Below are 19,207 nucleotides of genomic sequence, written 5' to 3' on the forward strand. Positions count from 1 at the left end.
TTTGCCATTATGCATCCAAGTGCATATGTGCATAAAGGCTCACTGGCAGAGCCAGAGTTGGCAGGGCCGCTCGCAGGAGGAGCCCACCGCCGAGAAAAACAAGCATAGGCAAGGCTTGGCTTGTTGGAGGAGCTAATGGGCACATTAGGAAGGCTTCCCCAAGGAGGTGGCTTGCGGGACAACCTTAAAGGAGATGGCAGGCACCAACTCACTTGTGGGAGGGTGACAGGAGGCAATTAAAACAGAAAAAAGTGACAACAAGCAACCTCCTCTCTGTCCACTCCAGGCCAAGGCCAGAACAGCACAGAAAACATGACAGAGGCTAAAAATAGGAGACTCACTGCTCGGGCTTCCTCAAATGAGCCTTTAAGGGCGGGTCTGTAGGACACTGGGAGGGCCTGTGAGTGGTGACCCTGGGGCTCGTTGTCACCAAGATCCCGAGTTGGCACCAATCCAGAAGGAAGAGTGCATGGATCCTTGCTGGACTTCGGCACCTCTTCTGGCAGCTCTTTGTCCCGGAAGAGGTGTGCTGGGTGCCACCCTCTGAAGCTACGCTTGAGCTAATGGGAGCAGGGAGATGGGCCCAGGCTGCTGCGGAAGGAAGGACGATGAGGTGCTGAAGTGGTCGCCGGGTCAAGTCCAAGCTTCTAGTCTCCTGGGAAAACAGAGTGACAGCTCCGACCTTTCCCAAGGGTGATATAAGGGGCCATGGCCTCTGCTGAGAATGTCAGTCCCTGGGGCTGGGCCGCTTCCTGAGCACCATCTGGCCCATCCCAGAGCACCCCCCACTCTCCACCCATGGGGCTTGGGCATGAGGACAGATGGGGGATTAAAGCGGCTTCCCCGCCTGCCTGTACCCTGCAGAGGGGAAAGAGTCCTTACTAAAACTGCTAATTTACTGACCAGCGTGGTCTGTGAAGGGTCCAAAGTGTGACGCCTTGCAGTACAGCCAAAGGAGCTGAGGAGAGAAGGGGCATGGTCAGCCAGATGGCCCAAACCTCCCGTGTCACACCTGTTGGGAAAACGCACAAAGAAATAAACCCACCGCTCCAGAAAAAGCAGAAACATTAACAGGTACAAGATACAATGTAGAGGACAAAGACAAGCACTTAGGAGTCCTGGAGTAAAGGAGCTACCGGAGTGATGACGAAGTCACTAAGGAGGTGACTTTTGTGACAGCCGTAAAGGAAGTTACAGATATGATCTGGGAGAAAGAGGAGAGAGGATCATTTAAAACAGATGCGTGAAAACAAGCCAACAGACCAAAACGGGAGGAATGCAAGCAAAGGCACTGAGGTTTACAGTGGCGTCTGAGACCCTACCAGGCAGATGTTGTCTGGGAGTTCAATGACAACAGACCAGCTGGGGCAGGGACCTTAGCTGAGGCCACTATCAGGCCCAATTGTAAAGAGAAACGCACAGAGCTAAGGCCTAGGGCCCTTTCTCTGGGCAGACGAGGGATCTAGAGAAGTAAAGCAGCGCTGTGGCATCTGTATCCTCAGACTTTCCCACAGAAAGAAGTCTGCCTTTCCAAGACACAGATCTCCTCGTGGCTACCCCTCTGCTCAGAGACACCACTAGCACCACGTGACGTACAGTGTGAAGTCCAAACTCCTCAGTGCTTCCTAAAGTGGTCTCCACCTCACCATCTCCCTAAAAAAACCAAAAAACCAACCCCGTTGCTGTCGAGTAGATTCCGACTCATAGCAGCCCTATAGGACAGAGTAGAACTGCCCCATATGGTTTCCAAGGAGCACCTGGTGGAATCAAACTGCCAACCTTTTGGTTAGCAGCCATAGCGCTTAACCACTACACCACCAGCGTTTCCACCATCTCCCTAGACCATGCCAAAAAGATTTAAGCCCCAAACAAACATTCTCCCCATAATATACTCCAGCCTCACCAGTGAGTAGGGAATTTGGCTCCACACACTCACTGCTCTCTCTGCCCCTATACCTTTGCTCGCATTCAGTGCCTCTGTCTGAAAGGCCCTCCGCATGCCTCACAGCCATCTACCGAAGTCCCTCCCATCTGTCAAGGACCACCAAAGACCACCTTTTCCAAGAAGCCTCCTTCATGTCATACTCAACCAATCTTTCTTCCCTTTTCCATCTCCATCGTAGCACTGGATACATCCAACTTGTGTTAGAGCTGCTTATGAATGAGCTTGTCTCCTACATCACATGATGGGGTCTATCTTAGTTTCCTACTAGTAAAACCAGTTGACTCTGGCTCATGGTGACCCCATGTGTGTCAGAGTAGAATTGTGCTCCATAGGGCTTTCAATGGCTGATCTTTTTGAAGTAGATCAGCAGACCTTTCTTCTGAGGTCTCTGGGTGGACTTGAACCTCCACCCCTATGGTTAGCAGCCAAACACATTAACTGTTTATACCACCCGGGGATGCCTATTAGTTTCCTAAGACTGCCATAACAAATTTTCACAAGCTAGGTGGCTTAAAACAATAGAAATTTATATTCTCTCAAGTTTTGAAGGCCAGAAGTCTGAAAGCAAGGTATCAGCTGGGCTGTGCTCCCTGCAGAGGCTCTGGGAGAGAGTCTTTCCTTGCCTCTTCCAGCTCCTTGTGGCTCCAGATGTTCCTCGATTGGTGACTTCATGACTCCAATCTCTGCCTCTGTCTTCACATGGCCCTCTGATCTCTATGTGTCTGTGTCTTATTCTCTTCAGCCTGCCTCAAATCTCTCCTTCGGTCTTTTTCTTATAAGGACATGTCATTGGATTTAGGGCCCACCCGGATAATCCAGGATGATGTTGTCCCAAGATCCTTAACTTAATTCCATCTGCAAAGACCCTTTTTCCAAATGAGGCCACATTCACAGGTTCCTGAGGTTAGGACATGTGAATATCTTTTTTGAGGGCCACCATTCAACCCACTACAGTGTCCCAGCAGGCTCTGTGTTCCCCATGACACCTAACAGAAAGCTATACATATGTAACTGCTCAATAAATGTTTGTGGAATGGGATTGAACCTGGAGAATGGTGCTTTTTCAGAGCATCCTCCTCTAGGTAGTAGAGAATCCCAGGAGGATAACTGCCCCAGCCTCCACCCTGGATCTCCTCCTGCCTCACTCTCTGGTTCCCAAGGGCAGACCTTGTCTTTTGAGTTGGGTTCTTGTCCATTTCTTGCCACCCCTTGTTACCCTCCACCCCATGATTTAGATCATGAATATTTAATACATGAATTTAAGAGCCTTCCTTTCCATATTTAGGCACAAAACGAGCTGATGAATTCGGGCTTGTACCTGGTGCTGTTGCTTCACCTCTATGAACAGAGGTTTGCAGAACTCATGAGACTCAACTACAGTCGGGTTGCAAGAGAGAGGGTAAGTCTGGCTCTAACCCAGAGCCATCTGGCAGCAGTTCTAAAAACCTTGTAGCATTGCTTATTAGATGTATAATCTGTTGAGGTCCTCACAGTCACTTGGTAGGATATGGGAGTGTCATTGTTAAGACTAAGGCTTAGTAGTTGTAGCATATACACAGTGGTCCTCTGGCTGTAAAGTGATAATCACACAATTGCTTACTATTAACATAAGTAGTAATTAAATGATCATCAATGATCATGTAAGTGAGTCTCCACAGATATTTGCCCCCCAAAACAGAAGCCAGCAAGGATGCTGAGACTGGGGGTGCATCATGTATGGGCATGCCCACTGCAAAGCGTGGAGGATCAGTGAAAACCAGGACTTCCCCTATGGGAGAGCTGTTTAAATAGCAGTCAAAGCATAAGAGGGGCCTCGCTATGTATTTTGTTTTGGAGCCCATGGTAAATTGTGCTTGTGTGTGTGTGTGTGTGTGTGTGTGTGTGTGTGTGTGTGTGTGTGTGTGTGTGTGTGTGCCTGCTGGAGGAGACAGACTGCCAAGAAATAAAGGTACTGATGTATTACCATATGTCATTAGAGAAGTGACAGTGTATTTACCAGGAATGGTAATCTGTAGCTGCCCTTCCTTTAAGGGCCTCTAGGAGGCAGCATGGTGTGGAGGGAGAATTTTGGCTCTACCACCAACTGGTGACTAGCCTTAGCAATATCCTTAACCCTCAGTGGAATTATTGTCTTAGTCATCTAGTGCTGCTTTAACAGAAATACCACAAGTGGATGGCTTTAACAAAGAGAAATTTATTCTCTCACAGTCTAGTAGGCTACAAGTCCAAATTCAGGGCATCAGCTCCAGGGAAAGGCTTTCTGTCTCTGTCAGCTCTGGCGGAAGGTCCTTGTGATGCATCAGTCTTCCCTCGGTCTGGGAACTTCTCTGCGCAGGAACCTCAGGGCCAAAGGATGCGCTCTGCTCGCGGTACTGCTTTCTTGGTGGTATGAGGTTGCCATGTGTCTCTGTTCACTTCTCTCTTTTATATCTCAGAAAAGATTGGATTAAGACACTATCTAATCTTGTAAACCTCATCAGTATAACCTCATCATAGTGATAGAGTTGACAACACATAAGGAAATCACATATAACCTCATCATAGTGATAGAGTTTACAACACATAAGGAAATCACATCAGATTTACAAAATGGTACACAATCATACAATACAGGGAATCATGACCCAGCTAAGTTGACAGATATTTTTGGGGAACACAATTCAATCTATGACAATCATCCTCATGGAAGAAATGAGGGCATTGGACTGGCTGACCTCTGAAGTGTCCTAGTATACTTGGTCATTGTCAAGTCAGAACCATGAGCCCGAGGAACTTCTTTCTTCATTAAATGCCTCTCTGTGGCCAGACCAGGAGAGAGCATTGCCAGGACTGGGGACACCTCCCTTACCTTAAGGTCATGCCATGGACTGGTATGCTTTTAGTTTTTGGATTCTCAGAACACCCCTTGAGACTTAAAATTTGACCTCCATTCATGTCAGAAGGTCATGACTGGAAAGGGAGCCAGTGTGGCAGTGGACAAGCCATCAAAGCTGCCATGAAACAGCTTTTTTAAGTGACACTCTCCCACCCCACCCATGTACCTCTCTTTCTTCCTTCTCTTCCCTTTCTTTTTTCTCTTCTCCCTCTTCCTCTCCCTTTCTCTCTGTCTCTGTTTCTTTCAATCTACCCGTCTTCTCTCCTCTTCTCCTTCAAATGAACAAGAGGCATCTGCTGGCATCAGTCACGGTTTGGAGGTTGGAACCCAATGATTCCAAACGTTCTTCACACAGCAGCAGACCCTTTCTGGCTGTGGGCTGTTGCGATCCATTTGGAGCCATCCTATTAAGAATGCTGGGTTCCAACCATTGCTCATGAGAATTCTAGATTTGTTCCTACTTTTTTTTCTGACTTAAATTCTCCCTTAGACCCTAAGCTCTCTATTAAGAAACCAGGCTGGATCCTTGCCAAGATATCTTCTCAGGAATCTCACCCTGTTTTTGACCCAGGCCTATCCTTCCTTAATTGTTTCATGGTCTTAATGGTGACATAAATTCCTCAAAGAAATACATTTAGAAAAAAAGAAAAGAAAGTACAGGAAGCAGGAAACGATCCTTCGTTAACATTTCTATAACCTCGTTTTCATGACTCCACATTTTTTAATGAACATTTTATTGCATGTTGAACTTCAAAGCACCCAGAGTTGATATAGGTTACAGATGGCCCCAACATCGCTGAGCCAATAATGCAGGCGAGATTAGTAACCACGAGGACTATAAAGCAAACATGAGAAGGCAACAAACAGTACAACCCACTGGATTATAACCAAGGCCCTGAAATATTGGCTTCTGACTCTGAAGAACCTTCTTGATAAAACTATCCTACAGAAAAGGAGCAAGGTACACCAGGAACAAGCTGGGAATCAAGGCGGAAGGAAAGCAAACGCCTGGGCAACACTCTTCTCTCACCACAACCCTGAAATAGATCTCACCCACTTAAACCACCGAGCAATAACTGATGCAAATAACCAGTTAAGAGGTACACAAATGGAAGTAGGAAACCAAATGGCTTTTGTCAGATTCAGACTCTTCTTGATTTGAGTCTCACTATTTTCTGGTAGAAAATATTCAGAATCTGAGAATACCATTTAGCAAAAAAAGAGGCACTAGGCTGAGTGAGAAACCCTCTTTCCCTCTCCTTTATCTACCAGAACTGGAGAACTCATTCCCGTTGGGCTTCTTCATTGTGTCTCATTAAGTGACCAGTAAGGAATGCTCATTAATGGTAATGATCATTCATTCATGCACTGCCCTGTACCAGATGCTGAGATGGGGGTCAGAAAAAGTGGTCACCAGACATGACACCATGGTTTCCCTTTCTTTGAGGAGCTTATGAGCAAGTTGAGGGATGAGACTCACATAATTATAGAACCAGGAAATAAAGGGAAAGCAGCACTCGGACAAGAGAACCAGTGGACCCAGCAAAATTCTAGAGGCTGTGAAATTGACAATATAAGATCTTCTCTGGCTGGGATATCCTGAAGTTTTCAGCAATTCCAGAAGCAATTGTCTCCCAAATGAGTTTGTGAGTTGTTTTGAAGGCAAAGCCAGGCCTTCTACACCTTTCTCTCATGAAGCAGGTACATAGTGGGTCTTATTTGACTGCCAACCATGTCCTAGGCACGTTGAGTGATTACAAAGTGGCCAATGACTGCCAAATAACAAGTGGTCTGCATGGGTCAGGGCATGGAAACCTTACTTCTGTTGAACCCCACACTCATCCATTGCCTAGAAAATGCCTAGCACATACTAGAGGCGCAATAACTTTTTCATGCACAAATAATGAACTAATGACTCAGAACCTATTTCTTCCAGAAGGGGAGTCTTGAGTTACGTTTTGGAGAAAGTGATAGGGAAAATTTGTGGGGAAAAAGGTATTTTAGGTAAAGGAACACTCTCAAGTTGAAGATTTATTAAAAAATTTACTGCGTGCCTACCATATGTCAGGTTCTAAGCTAGATTCCGGGAATACAAAGATAATTAAGATACTCCTTGCCCATAAGGGGCTCAGAGTCTAGAGAACAGACATGTAACCAAGAATATTAAAATAATAATAATAATAATGTCTATGTTATGATAGAAGATTGAGCCAGGTGTGAAGGAACATGGAGCAGAGTCAGATGAAATGAAGAGTGACTGTTCTCGCCTCCCCCCAACCGCTCTTCTGCTTCTTCTCCAAGACAGACTCTCCAGGCAGGATCTTCATTTGAAAGCCAGCACTTCAGAGGACTTGCTTTTAATCCAATTAGGTTGTACTCTTTGCTGTCAGTATTCCCACTGTTTTGGGAGTCTGACTGCAAAGCTACTTCCATTATTGCTCCCATGAACTGATCAACTGAGGAGGTGACGTTTGAACTGAATCTTCGGGAATTTACCAGCTGGGCAAGGGTAGGTGGGAGGGAAAGGTCTTTCTATGCAAAGGGAAATGCACATGCAAAGGCTCAGAGATTTGAAAAGATGTGGCATGTTTGCTGGAAGTCAAGGACTTGAGTGTGGCCAGGGCCTGGCAGGAAGTGAGCTTGGAGGCACAGGAAGGATCCAGGACTTGCAAGGTTTGTGTGCTACTCTGGAGAGCCATGGAAAGGCTTCTCACCTGGGGTCAGGAGGTTTGCACCTTTGGAAGCTAACTCAGGCAACCATGTGGAGGGTGGTCTGGAGGAGGATGAAACTGGAGGTAGAGAGACCAGCTGGGAGGCTGTTGCAATAGAACAGGCTCGCTGGGCTCACGTGGGGAGCACTGAAGATGGGAAGGACCGACGCGGGTGGGTGCGAGGTAAGGTCCAGGCTGAAGGAAGGCACTGAATGTTAATCTCTGCAAGTGCCCACGAAGAAACTTGCTTTTTCTCACTTCAGATGCTCATGGTTAGAGCATCTCCAGAGAACACAGGACCCCACCAGACTCACGTGGTCCCGCTTGGCTCACCCTCGAGTCTGACGGGGACACAGGGCTGGCTTGAGGTAAAGGGACAAACTAAATGGGCTTGCCTTCTCGCTCTCCCTTGCTGCACCCATGCAGGGTGCATAATTATTCAGGGCCTGCTCCCCCAAGATCCCTGTCCTTGGCTTCCTCCTAGCCATAGGTCTTGTCTCTACCATGCCCCACCCCCCACAAAGTGAAACACATCTGTACCATGAGTTCCCCTTCCTGCCTGCCCATGGCCAGGCCCCCTAGATGCCTAGGTGTCTAACTAGCAGAAACAGCAACAGAAAGAATCCCCATCACATTGCTAAGAGCCAAAGGGCAGAAGGAACCCAGGCCTTCCTCTCATGGTCTCCTGCGGGCAGCTCCCTCCTTTGTCTTCTGCTCCAGGTGTGCTGTTGATGGTGGAAACATCCAACTAGGCGGGAGGGGAGGGGAGTGCAGTGGCTGGCATGGGAGGAAGGTAGGGTCTTGAAGTAGCTCTCAAAGCCCACTAGTCTATTCTCATGTGAAGCTGGATGGACCTTCTCCAGGCCCCCTCCCTATTTACATCATTTCTGAAAAAGCAAAAACTCTTGATTGGAAGGACCATGTCTTCCCAAAATATGGTCCATAGTTAGAAGAACTTCCCTACTAAACAAGATGGAATTTCCTAGTGAAGTGTGAGCATTGGTTAGGTAGATACTATCACCTGACACAGACCCGGTGCCTCTGAATCTAGAGGTAGGTTGAGGTCACTCAGCAACCCAGGGACAATGGAGGCAGTGGTTAGCACAGTCCTAATGTATAATTTACCAGGTAACGGGGACCTGCTACTCGAGAAGAAATTCCATCCCTCCCCCCAGCTCTTCCCCTGGCCTGCGGGTGAGAGGCGGCCTCCCTCTCCTCGGGCACAGAAAGGGACTCAGGAACCACAACTGCCTCCACACTGGCCAGGCAGTGGCCCCAGTAACAGTGTCTGGCACCCCTTGTTTTGCCCCCCAGCCTGTCACAAAGCCCCTCTTCTGCAGGGGAAGAGCACCATCCCTTCTGCCCCAGAGCCCACATCCTTGCAGCCTGGCACAATGGGCTCCCACGGAGTACACAGTGTTTCTTATTGTGGCATAAAATGCCATAAAGTCAGAACAAAGAGGGAGCCCAGAGCCTTGATGGGCCTGCTGCTTCCTGCCAGGCGGAGAATACAACCGATTGTTTAAAAGCCAGTGGTGAGGCAACTGGCCAATTAACATGGCCTTCACCCCCATGGCCTGTAAATGTAATTCAGACTGTCAGAATGGGATGCCGCTTTTCGGATCAATTGCTGAAAGGAAGCACGTCTGCTCCCACTGCCGAATTTAGAAGCCCTGATACAGCAAAGGTGACCAGGTTATCTCTGCAGCTGTCTGTAGGACTAAGCTAAGCCCTGTTGATGCTGAGTATTAACCCTGCCCTCGGCACTCCGCCCACTACCCTGCCCCTTTAAGGTGATGTAAGAGATTCCTGGAACATTCCTGAGACTAGAGAGTTATACATCTGTTCACAATTGCATTGGGAAAAAAAAAATATAATTCATTTCTCATTGTCTTCTTTCTCATAGTTGTCAAGAAATTACCCACAACCCAGGCCGGAAGAAAATGAAAGTAGGTTTGGGGGTCAGTCCTGCCATTTTGAGGGTGTTTGCTAATTTACTCTTTCGCTGTTACTGTGCTGAAACAAATACTGTGGAAGGAAGCAATGACCACCACCCAGAGGCAAAAATCACCCCACAAAGCTTGCGAAATTCTAGCTGCAGAAAGCAATCAGGAAGGCGAGTTCAAGTATGCTGGCTGCAGAGCAGATACGAATTTTAATTCATCCTGAAAGCAAGGAAGAGGGCAACCCAGGGCAAGAGGGCGTGGTCGTAGGATGACTTGCCCCTGGGTTTTTTCCTTTTCCTTGCTGGGATTCTCCAGCGGCCAGTACTTGGTGAGCCTGTCGGTTTTTTTACTGCCAGGGTCCTCTGGGTTTTTCCTTCCCAAATCCTGGATGAGGGCTGCTCAGCCATTACCCCAAGGGACCACAGTTATTCACAAGCTAGTGGCTTTACTGGACTTGCTCACCGTTTGGCCCAATCAAGTAGGTCTGCTGGATTCAGAGGTTGAACAGGGAAAACTGGTCTCCTGAGGAAGGTCCCTCAAAGGAGGCAAGACAGCTCTCCTCAAACGGGTTGGAGAAAAGTCTCCTCCCTGTTCGTTATTCCCATAGAAAGCCAAACGGGAGAAAGATGTGCTTAATTAAAGCAGGAGGGCTTGCAGTCAGACTCAGGAAGGCCTTCTCCATCAGCGTGGGAATAAACATTGCAATGAACTGAAGGAGCTATGACATTTCTGTCCCCAGAAGCTCTTCTGAGGAAAAATTTTACACTTGCCTGCCCTGAAAGGTGTAGAACGGTGCTTCCCATGCTAGGGAAGAATCACCTGGGAAAATACCAAAAATGCAGATTCCTGGGCCTCTCCCGGAGATTCTGTCATTTCCACATACTGGCCCCTGGTGATCCTGGTGCAGCCCTTCAGGCTTTTACCCATTGCCGTCGATTCCGACTCACAGTGACCCTATAAGACAGAGTAGAACTGCCCCATAGGGTTTCCAAGGAGCAGCCGGTGGATTCGAACTGCCGACCTTTCGGTTAACAGCCGAGCTCTTAACCACTGGCCACCAAGGCTCCTTCACGATTTTTGAAACTCCTAATAGATCGGCCTGGAGGAGAGGTTGCACCAGCCCTAAGCTTCAGAGGGTGGGGCCAGATGACAGCCCCGGAGAACCCAGTTTCTCATTCAGGGTGCGCAGTCCCGCGAACCACCCGTGCTGATCATTTTCAAAGGCAGTGAGGAAGGCCCTTCCCTCCGTTCACAAAAGGAGCCCCCAGAGTCCCTGTCCTGGAGGCAACCGCGGTGTCAGCTGAGCCCGGTGAGGGCCCAGCGCGGGCCCAGCGCCCCCTCGCCCCCTCGCAAGGCCCTGGGGACCCTCCGGGCGGCCACCTCCAGACTCCGGCATTGTCGCCTCGGCTGCTCCCGGCCCCTGGCCGCCAGGAAGGGTGCCGGCGAGGCTCTGAAAGACCTTTGTGTCCCGGGAGCGTCCCCATCGCTAGGTGCAGACGCCTTTGCCCCTCTGCCAGGTCGCATGCGCTAGCGAATCGCCTGGCGGGTCCCCATCTTGGCCTTGGCGGAGAGCCTCTGCTGAGAAAAGGGCGTCACAGTGAGCTGACCTCAGACGGAGGCCTGGGCCCGGCAGGACGCGGTCCCCGAGGCCCGGGCAGGGTCCCCGCTGCGCCCCTGCCCCGCCCCGCCCCGCCTCGCCTCTGCCGGGTTCTGGGAAACCCGCGGCGGCGGGTCCGCCCGGGTGGCTTCGGTGGGCAAGGGCGACCCCTGGTGCCCAGCGCGCGCCGGTGTCTCCCGCGCCCTCTGAGTTGCCGACGAGAGATGCAGGCTTTTCCTCAAAGAACTTCGAGCCTGGGCTTAGGGTCTTCCCGACCCCTGAAGGTGAGACTGACGTCTCTAAGGACAGGAGAAGAGCATTCCCTGGTGTGGTGGAAAAAAGGAATTGGTCGAGGCCCCACGAGGGGACGGAGGGGACGCTGAGGCCCTTCTTGCAGGTACCCTGCGCTGAGGTGTGCCCTCCAGTGTTGCTCCCAGGCAGATGGCCCCACTGACAGTTCACCATCCATGTGCCATCCCTCTTGAGCAAGCTGGGACCAGCGCTAGGGCCCCTCTCCCGATGCCCCAGCCCAATGTGGGAGCAGCCAGTTTGCCCTGGAAATGCAAGCCCAGGCCCTCACCACCTGCCGCTAGCCTGCACACACACACCCCAGACACTGGTGGGCGCCACCCAGGCAGAGGAGAGGCGGACACAGAGGGACCATCCTGGTGTGCTGTCAGAAGCAGGCTTTGCCTGGCTTCCTGCCAGAGCCACTATCAAGATGCAAGCCAGAGGCAGAGCCACCTCTGTCCCGCCCTCCCCCAGGCCACTTTCTTCTTTGGTTCCCGGCAGCCTGGCATGACTCACCAAGTTGGCAGCACTTTGCTAAGACGGGCTGCTACAGCTGAGTCACAGCTGTGACCTGCCACCCCACCTCCGTCAGGTAGACAGAGATAAGGAAAGGTAAAACATCAGGGCACACCAGGTGAAATCCTCTTTGTGGCTCTGGGGGGCGGTGCCGACCTGTTCAGCAGGCAGCCCCACCCCTGCACTTGGAACCAAGGCCCCACACAAATGTCACAAGTGGCACCCAGGTAACGGCCGGTGGGGAGAGGCCTTGGGTGTGTGTGCCCAGGTCTGATAACCTGTCCCGTGGCTCTGTGACCCAGCCCCTGCCGGCTGCTTCCCAGGTGGCACAAATGACTGTTGCCGTAGCCAAACCCAACACCAATACCTCCCACAGCTGTGCATGTTCTGATAGAAGCAAGGGCAGCCTGGAGAGCCTTCAGGCCAAACGTGGAACCAGAGCACAGCCGGACCCAGGAGTCAAGGCAGCTAGACTTTGGGGGAAAGCATAGGGTGGGTGAGAGGGGCACTGGGGAAGTGAGTGAGGCTGGAGCTTCCTCGAGACCTGAGGTGGGAGCTGAGAGGATTCAGATAGGGATGGGGGTGTTATTAGCTCCTGCTCCCTGGTTCTTCAACAGTCAAAAACTGTTCCTAAATAGTCAGGAAGCACCCACTCAACCCAATGGGAAAAGAAATGTATTGAGGAGTTTCCACCAAGAAGGAAAGAAGCCCCACTCCCACCTCCCCGACTTGGACCCTACTGTCGCGTTGTCCCAGGACGTATCCCTCTGCCTCCATCCACTTGTTTTCTGAGATTTCTTAAAAACCTAGCTTGACTCCTCCCTCCCCTGGCAAGTTAGGAGATGGGGCTTTTGTGGGGGCATACTCTGAGAAAGGGTGAAGGCTACTGCAGTTACTCAGCCTGTGAACATTTGCTGGACACACTCAGCCAGTTTCTGCACCAGGCTGTGTGGGGATGCGGAGACCACTAAGGCGCTATCATTCAGGAGCTTACAGTCCAGCTGCCCTAGCCTAGCTGGCACCCCATGGGGCAGTCTGGAGGCTCCCCAGCCCGACTGTGGGTCCCTGTTCTCCACACTTTTCCAGGCACCATAGTCATGTGTGTAGCTGGCCCCTGGAGCTGGGGCAGGGGCAGGAGGGGGCAGCGACGCCATGCCCCTCCATGACAAATCCCACAATCCACCGTGGCTCCACAGCCTGAGAGATCCTTTTGCTTTCCAGATTCCGAGATGGGAGATGGAAATGAAAGCAGCATTTATCGAAGCAACGGCCGGGTCGTCTAGCGAGAGGGGCTGGCCGGGGAGCTTGGCAGAGACCTCTCTACCCAGCCACCTTTTCTAGGTCCCCAGGTGCCTCCCTTCCTCCTCCTCTTTACTGAAACTGAAACCAGTGTGTTGGCAGTTACGTTTTCACTTTATGCCACTCTCTTTTGGGGGCCCGGCTTGAGCAACAGCCACAGCGGAGTCCCAGACAGCATGGGCCAGGCAGCTGGGTTGTTGGGGCCGCGGTGGGCTACCCTGCTGCTGCCCCTCAGCCAGAAGCCCAAGGGGACCCATAGCCCTGGCAGGCCCAGCAGCCCTGGGTGCCCATTTAGGCCTCATTCCACCCTGAGTGGAATCGAGCCGCCCATTTAGTAAACTGACTTTATTTACGCAGCTTTGTTTCGTGTTTATTTCACTCTCCTTGGACAAAGTCTCAGGGCCTCACAATCTCCTCCCCGTCCCCCAACTCCCCACCACGTCACCATCACTGGCGACGACCCATCCTGGGTCCCCCGTGGTCTGGGGCAGGCTGGATGGCTGTCTGTCCCTGGGGGCACCCAGTTGGGACCATTTATATAAAATTTCCAGAAAAGGCAAAACTAGAGAGAAAGCAGATCAACGGTTGCTCGGGGTTGGGATAGGAGCAGGGATTGACAGCAAACAGCTCCAGGAAACTTTTGGGGTCATGAAGGCATTCTAAAGCAAGTTTATGTTAATGTTTACACAGCGATGAATTTACTAAAGCTCGTGTACCTGTACACTGAAAATGGATGAACTTTATGGTATGATTGTAAACTATACCGCAATAAAATTGCTAAACAGAAGGAGGGGAGAGGTGAAATGAAGAGAAAGAGGCACTCTACCTCCCACTCGAGCCCCACACCCCTCAGACCAAGAGTGGCAGTTACCTCCCCACCCTGCCCCCACCCTACGGGGCTCAAACACAAGATTGTGCTTGAAAGGGGGTCTTGAGATGTATTACGGTGCCAGGACGGTTTTGGGAAGGCTAGACTTGATTGGATGACAATGGTCCAATCCACAACCAATCGTGGGGATGGCGCAGACTGGGCAGTGTTTCGTTCCATCGTGCATGAGGTTGCCATGAGTCAGGGACCGCCTAGATGACAGCTAAGAACATCGACAGACCTGAATTACCTTAAAATCTTGTCCCACTCTTCTGCTATGTTCCACCATTAAACATAAAGTGACACAACTATTGGAAACAAGTAAATTCAGCCAGGAATCCAAACTCAGGATCAAAGATGAAAACCAGCAGACATACTTGAATGTTAATAGAGCCTAGAAGAGCCAAGTAAATTGAAAATGTCTCCATGTTCTAAGTAAAAATCCTAAAACCTCAGGCTCCTCCATTCATAAACAGAGCCCCGAACCTTAATAATTCCATGAGAAGATGGGCCTTTATTTTTTAACTGAACTTTAAGGTTGACTGAGGAGAAAAGACTTGTCCAGGAACCAACAGACGGAAACATGTAAGAAGGGACGATGCATATTTAAAAATAAATTCTATAGAGAGCTTCGTGCAATTTGAGATGACTGGAAAACATCCTGACGACTCAAGTCCACAGAAGATGTGACAGGGTTTGAGGTAGCTTCCCTGAGACTGTCACAGGTGTACATCAGCCAATTATTAGGTACCAAATAGGTTTCCGAAACTCAGCAGAGATGGTGGGTTGAGACAAAGTTCTTGCGTCTCAAAGCCTTACGGAAAGACTGCAGGGGGCTTTCTTCAACCCTTATTGTGCCCTCCTCCCCTGAGACTTTTTAATGTCAGAAGGGTGGGAGAGAGCTCCTCCAGGGGGACATGGTGAGTTCCTTCACTTCTTTGTGCCTCAGTTCCCTCATCTGTAAAGTGGGAACAATAACACCTACCTCATGGGTTGCTGGGAGGATTAGATGAGTTAATACACGTTAAGCAGTTAGAACAGGGCCCACACATAGTAAATGCTCAATAAATATTATCATTATCATGAACGCACAGCATGTCCTGAGTCCCCTGCAGTCCAGTATAGGTCAAGACACCATCCAAAATTTTCCGAAGTCCCAGAGAGAGACACAGAGGGCGACACATCCTCACATAAGCCAGCAGCGATGTCAGATGACCAAGACCAGATGATTGGCCCACTGCGATGCCTGGACACTCCGGAAAACCTCAGAACTCAGAGGTGCCTGGGGAGAAAGGAGAAGACTCAGACCAGACTAGAAAGCCTTCACTCACTGGGATTTCCCTGAAACTGCTGGAACTAAAGCTCTGCCTTCAGCCAATCTAGAAAGATAGCCAGCTTTTTGCACTCCTGGGTGTGTGGCCTTCAACCACGGTGCCCGCTACAAGTCCATGTCAAACAGGAAATGCCTGCTTGCTGGTTTACTCCTTTTCTTTCTCCAGGGCTGGCATCCTGCCTGCTTTTCTAGACAAGAAAGAATTTAAATGTGTACCTCAAACGGTGCTGATTCTGGTGGGAGTGACCATGTGAAGTCAGCCTTTTCCTGAGGCCTCTTGGCAGCCCTGGGTCCTGAGATAACAAAAATCAGGCCAGGCCTGAACATCTGGGCACTTTCATCTCCTGCTGGGCCCCCTCACAGCCCCTCCTTATTTCCGTGATTTCTTTTCCACTTTCCTCCCTTTTCCTTCCTTCCTTTCGTGGGGTCCTCCCTCAAGATGTAATTCTTTACCTTGTCCCTGCCACGGACTCAAGCCTGTGCTCGAGGCGGCTTGGCAAGGCCCAGGCGGCTCGGTTCCAGCAGAGCCATGTGGTGTGGCTGGCTGGCTCCTTACCCCTGTGGCCTCACAGCGTTGCCCACTGGGCCAGGCGGCTCTGCCAGGACACCTGGGAGGAGGCCATCGCTGGCTTGACAAGAAGAGGTTGTGAGAAGGCCTGCTGAAGTTTTCTGGAGAGCGGCCCCATCCTCCCATTCATTTATGGGTTCTGTGAGCAGCTGCTGGGCGTCCAGGCGACTGGGCCTGGCCGGTTCAGCCCTGCCCGTGGAGGCTGGGTGCAGTGCCCAGCACACAGTGCCCTCTGCCTCAGGGCACCCTCAGCCAGCAAAAGGCCTGGCATCTAGAGCAGGTGCTTAACATTTATTGAACTGGTGCGAGCAGAAAGAAAAGAGGCAGCCGCATGTGCTCGGCCAGATCCGCGCTCTCCTGGAGCTGGAGGGCAAATGGCCTGGGCCTGGAAGCCTCCCTCCTGCCCCTTCCCCTCCTCTGGGCGGGCATGAGCCCCCGAGCAGGGAGGCGTAGGATAGGGTCACTGGGGCTCCCCAGATGCCTGCAAGCCCGTCTAAAATGCTTGTGAGGTACAGGACTCTGGGGAGGACTCCAGCCACTGATGAAAGGAAAGAGAAGTGAGGACAGGTATTTTTAGGAGTGATTTAAATCTCTAGACGATCACCAGCCACTGCCCCGTGCACTGGGCACTCAGCAGCTCCACCTGCCCCCTCCCCACTCCCTACCCCACCTCAGCTCACAGCCCTGCTTTCACCCCTCTGCCTTTCTTCTCTCCCAGGGCAAGTTTCAGCAGCTTCCGAGGAGGCTTCTGCCCCAGGGTGGCTCCCAGTGGCCTGGTCAAGTAGTCCTTGAGTTTTGGCCAAGGGCAGGGCACTTAACCCACCAAGGGAGCTGCTCATTAAGGACCCCCTGAGGATCGGGCCTTCCCCCGAGTGACCAGGCCATACCCACAGGCCTTCCACTGCCAGTCAGGAGAGTGGCTGTGGTGGCCTCAGAGCAGGAGAGCTGGAGGAGTGTCCTCTGGGCTTGGCCCGGGACGCAGAAAAGCAGCTCTCGAACTCCCCCTAGGGGCGCCCTCTCTCAGTAAATGGCAACCCATTCACCCTGCGGTTCTGGCCAAAAGCTCTGGAGTGTTTCCTGCCTCCCTCTTCCTCTCAGCACCACATCCCGACCCCAGTAAGGGCAGCAGCCCCTCCTTCTGACATACCCGGACGTGTCTGCTTGTATTTTCATAAATAAACACTGGAAAGATACCCAAGAAACCAACCAAAGTAGTCAGGACAGAAGGGAACAGGATGGTTGGGACAGGTGGGAGCAAGACTTCCCAACGTGTATCTTTTTGTATCATTTAGGCTTTGACCAATGCGAATGTATTACTGTAAAAAACGGCGTGGCAGAGGCGTCTGGCCTCCTCTAACTTCACAAAGGGGAAGGAGAATCAAGTTCAACAGCCCAAGGCTGATTGTTATGAGGCAGAGGTCAGACATACCTCCCCTCTCTGCCATCTTTACCAATTCTGACACCATCCGTCCCTTCCACGACATTCTCTGCTTCTCTGCTGGGTTCGATAATTTGTTGCAATGGCCACACAGAACTCACAGACCACATTCACAGTTGCGGAGTTTATTAGGGAAGTAACAGGTTACAGTTCAGGTTTAGGAACACTCAGGATACAGTTCTTCGATTAGGACAGCCTCTTCTCAGCTGTCCCCGCAGGCAGGTCTCTTCCTGGCCCTTGGCCCCTCGGCCCAACCTCTGCCCTGCTTGGGCTAAAACCCGACCTGTTGCCGTCAAGTTGATTCCGACTCACAGCGACCCTACAGGACAGAGTAGAACTGCCCCATAGAGTTTCCAAGGAGCAACTGGTGGATTTGAACTGCTGACGTTTGGTTTCCAGCCAAACTTTTAACTACTGCACCACCAGAACGCCCCTGCTCAAGCTAGTGCATGCCCAGAGGCACCCCACCTGCCAGCAAGCCTCCTGCCCGAAGGTGCTCAGCTTCCTCGCTCCGTGGGCCAGGAAGCCCACCACACCATCTCCTGCCTGTCTCCCAGGGGGTCTCCTGGTTCTGCTGCTGCCATTTCTCTGCTGTTGCTTTGCTCCCTCTCTGTCTTCCATGTTGCAGCTCCTACTCTCTCTCTGTGTCTCTCTTTAAGCCTAGCAGGATGGCAAAACTGACCAATCCCCCGTTAGGGTTACATGCACCTCATTTACATAGTCCCACCCAGCCATTTCGTGAGAGTTACAAAGACTGGCTAGAAGGGCCATATTAAGTAATTCACTGCACCGAAATTGCCTATTCAGAAAAGTAGAAACTTATCCAAAAAAATCACAAACAAGACAAAACACACACAGACACATAGACACTGAATCCACTGCTGCAGTCCTGATCCAAACTGCTATCTTCTTGTGCCTGAATTATTACAAGAGCTTCCTAACCAGTCTTCCTGCTTTCACTCTCCATTTCCCATCCACCTCTATTTGCCACATCCTGGCCAGAATGAGCTTGGTCAGAGGCCACTCAGATTAGCCACTGCTGCTGACTTCCTCCACTGACTTCCCGTGATCCTTAAAACAATATCCATGCTCTACCACTGTCTTTGAGGCCTTAGACTGTCTGGCCCTGCTGACCTCTCTGCCCCCGCCCCTCCTGTGCTCCCCGTGGTCACCGCTCCAGCCAGCCTCGCCCCGTCTAAGGCACCTGGGACCCCCCCACCTCAGGGTCCTGCACTTACTGCTCCCCCTAGATATTCGCACTGTGCACTCCCGCCTCGCCCTCAAGTGAGAGCCTCCCTAGTCACCCAGTCTAAACTAGCTGCCCCTCCTCTTAGCCTGCTTGACTCTTCCCTATGGCCCTTAGCAAGGAGCCCCGGTGACGTGACAAGGTGTTAGGCGCTCGGCTGCTCACCAAAAGGTCAGTGGGTTGAACTCAACAGCTGCTCCGAGGGAGAAAGATGTGGTGGTCTGCTTCTGTAAAAATTACAGCCTTGGAAACCCTATGGGGCACTTCTACTCTGTCCTATGAGGTGGAATCAACTTACGGCAACGGGTTTGGTTTTTGGTTTTTTATGGCCCTTAGCACCCCAACACCTGATGTTACGCCTACGCACACAGGGCCTTCCCTCTGTTTCTGCTGCTTCTCCAGCCCAGGTATCTGCTGAATGAACCAGCAGATGAATGAAGATGGGGTTGGAGAGAAGTCTTGTGATCCATTCCCCTGGCTCCTATCTGGCTTCACCCCATTCCCCAAGCAAGCAGAGCCCAAGCTCCCACAAAGACAAATCTGAAACTTTCTCGCAGCTCAGAGGTGGGCACAA

At 51.2% G+C, this 19,207-nt stretch overlaps 1 protein-coding gene across 2 annotated transcripts in view; it reads left to right on the top strand.

Moving 5' to 3' along the window:
- Positions 1-13,164, top strand: part of MARCHF10 (membrane associated ring-CH-type finger 10) — an 82,634-nt gene extending 69,470 nt beyond the window's left edge. Inside the window, exons 8-10 of one of the 2 annotated variants that reach the window (XM_004374437.1) lie at positions 3,231-3,344; positions 9,438-9,480; positions 13,103-13,164. In XM_004374437.1, coding sequence (XP_004374494.1) covers positions 3,231-3,344; positions 9,438-9,480; positions 13,103-13,164 — 219 coding nt within the window. Of the gene's footprint in view, positions 1-3,230; positions 3,345-9,437; positions 9,720-13,102 lie in introns of those variants that run through there. The other variant, XM_023729379.1, reaches the window with a different exon arrangement.
- Positions 13,165-19,207: the final 6,043 nt, after the last annotated feature.

Source organism: Trichechus manatus, unplaced genomic scaffold (assembly GCF_000243295.1).
Source record: "Trichechus manatus latirostris isolate Lorelei unplaced genomic scaffold, TriManLat1.0 scaffold00028, whole genome shotgun sequence".
Lineage (NCBI taxonomy): Eukaryota > Metazoa > Chordata > Mammalia > Sirenia > Trichechidae > Trichechus > Trichechus manatus.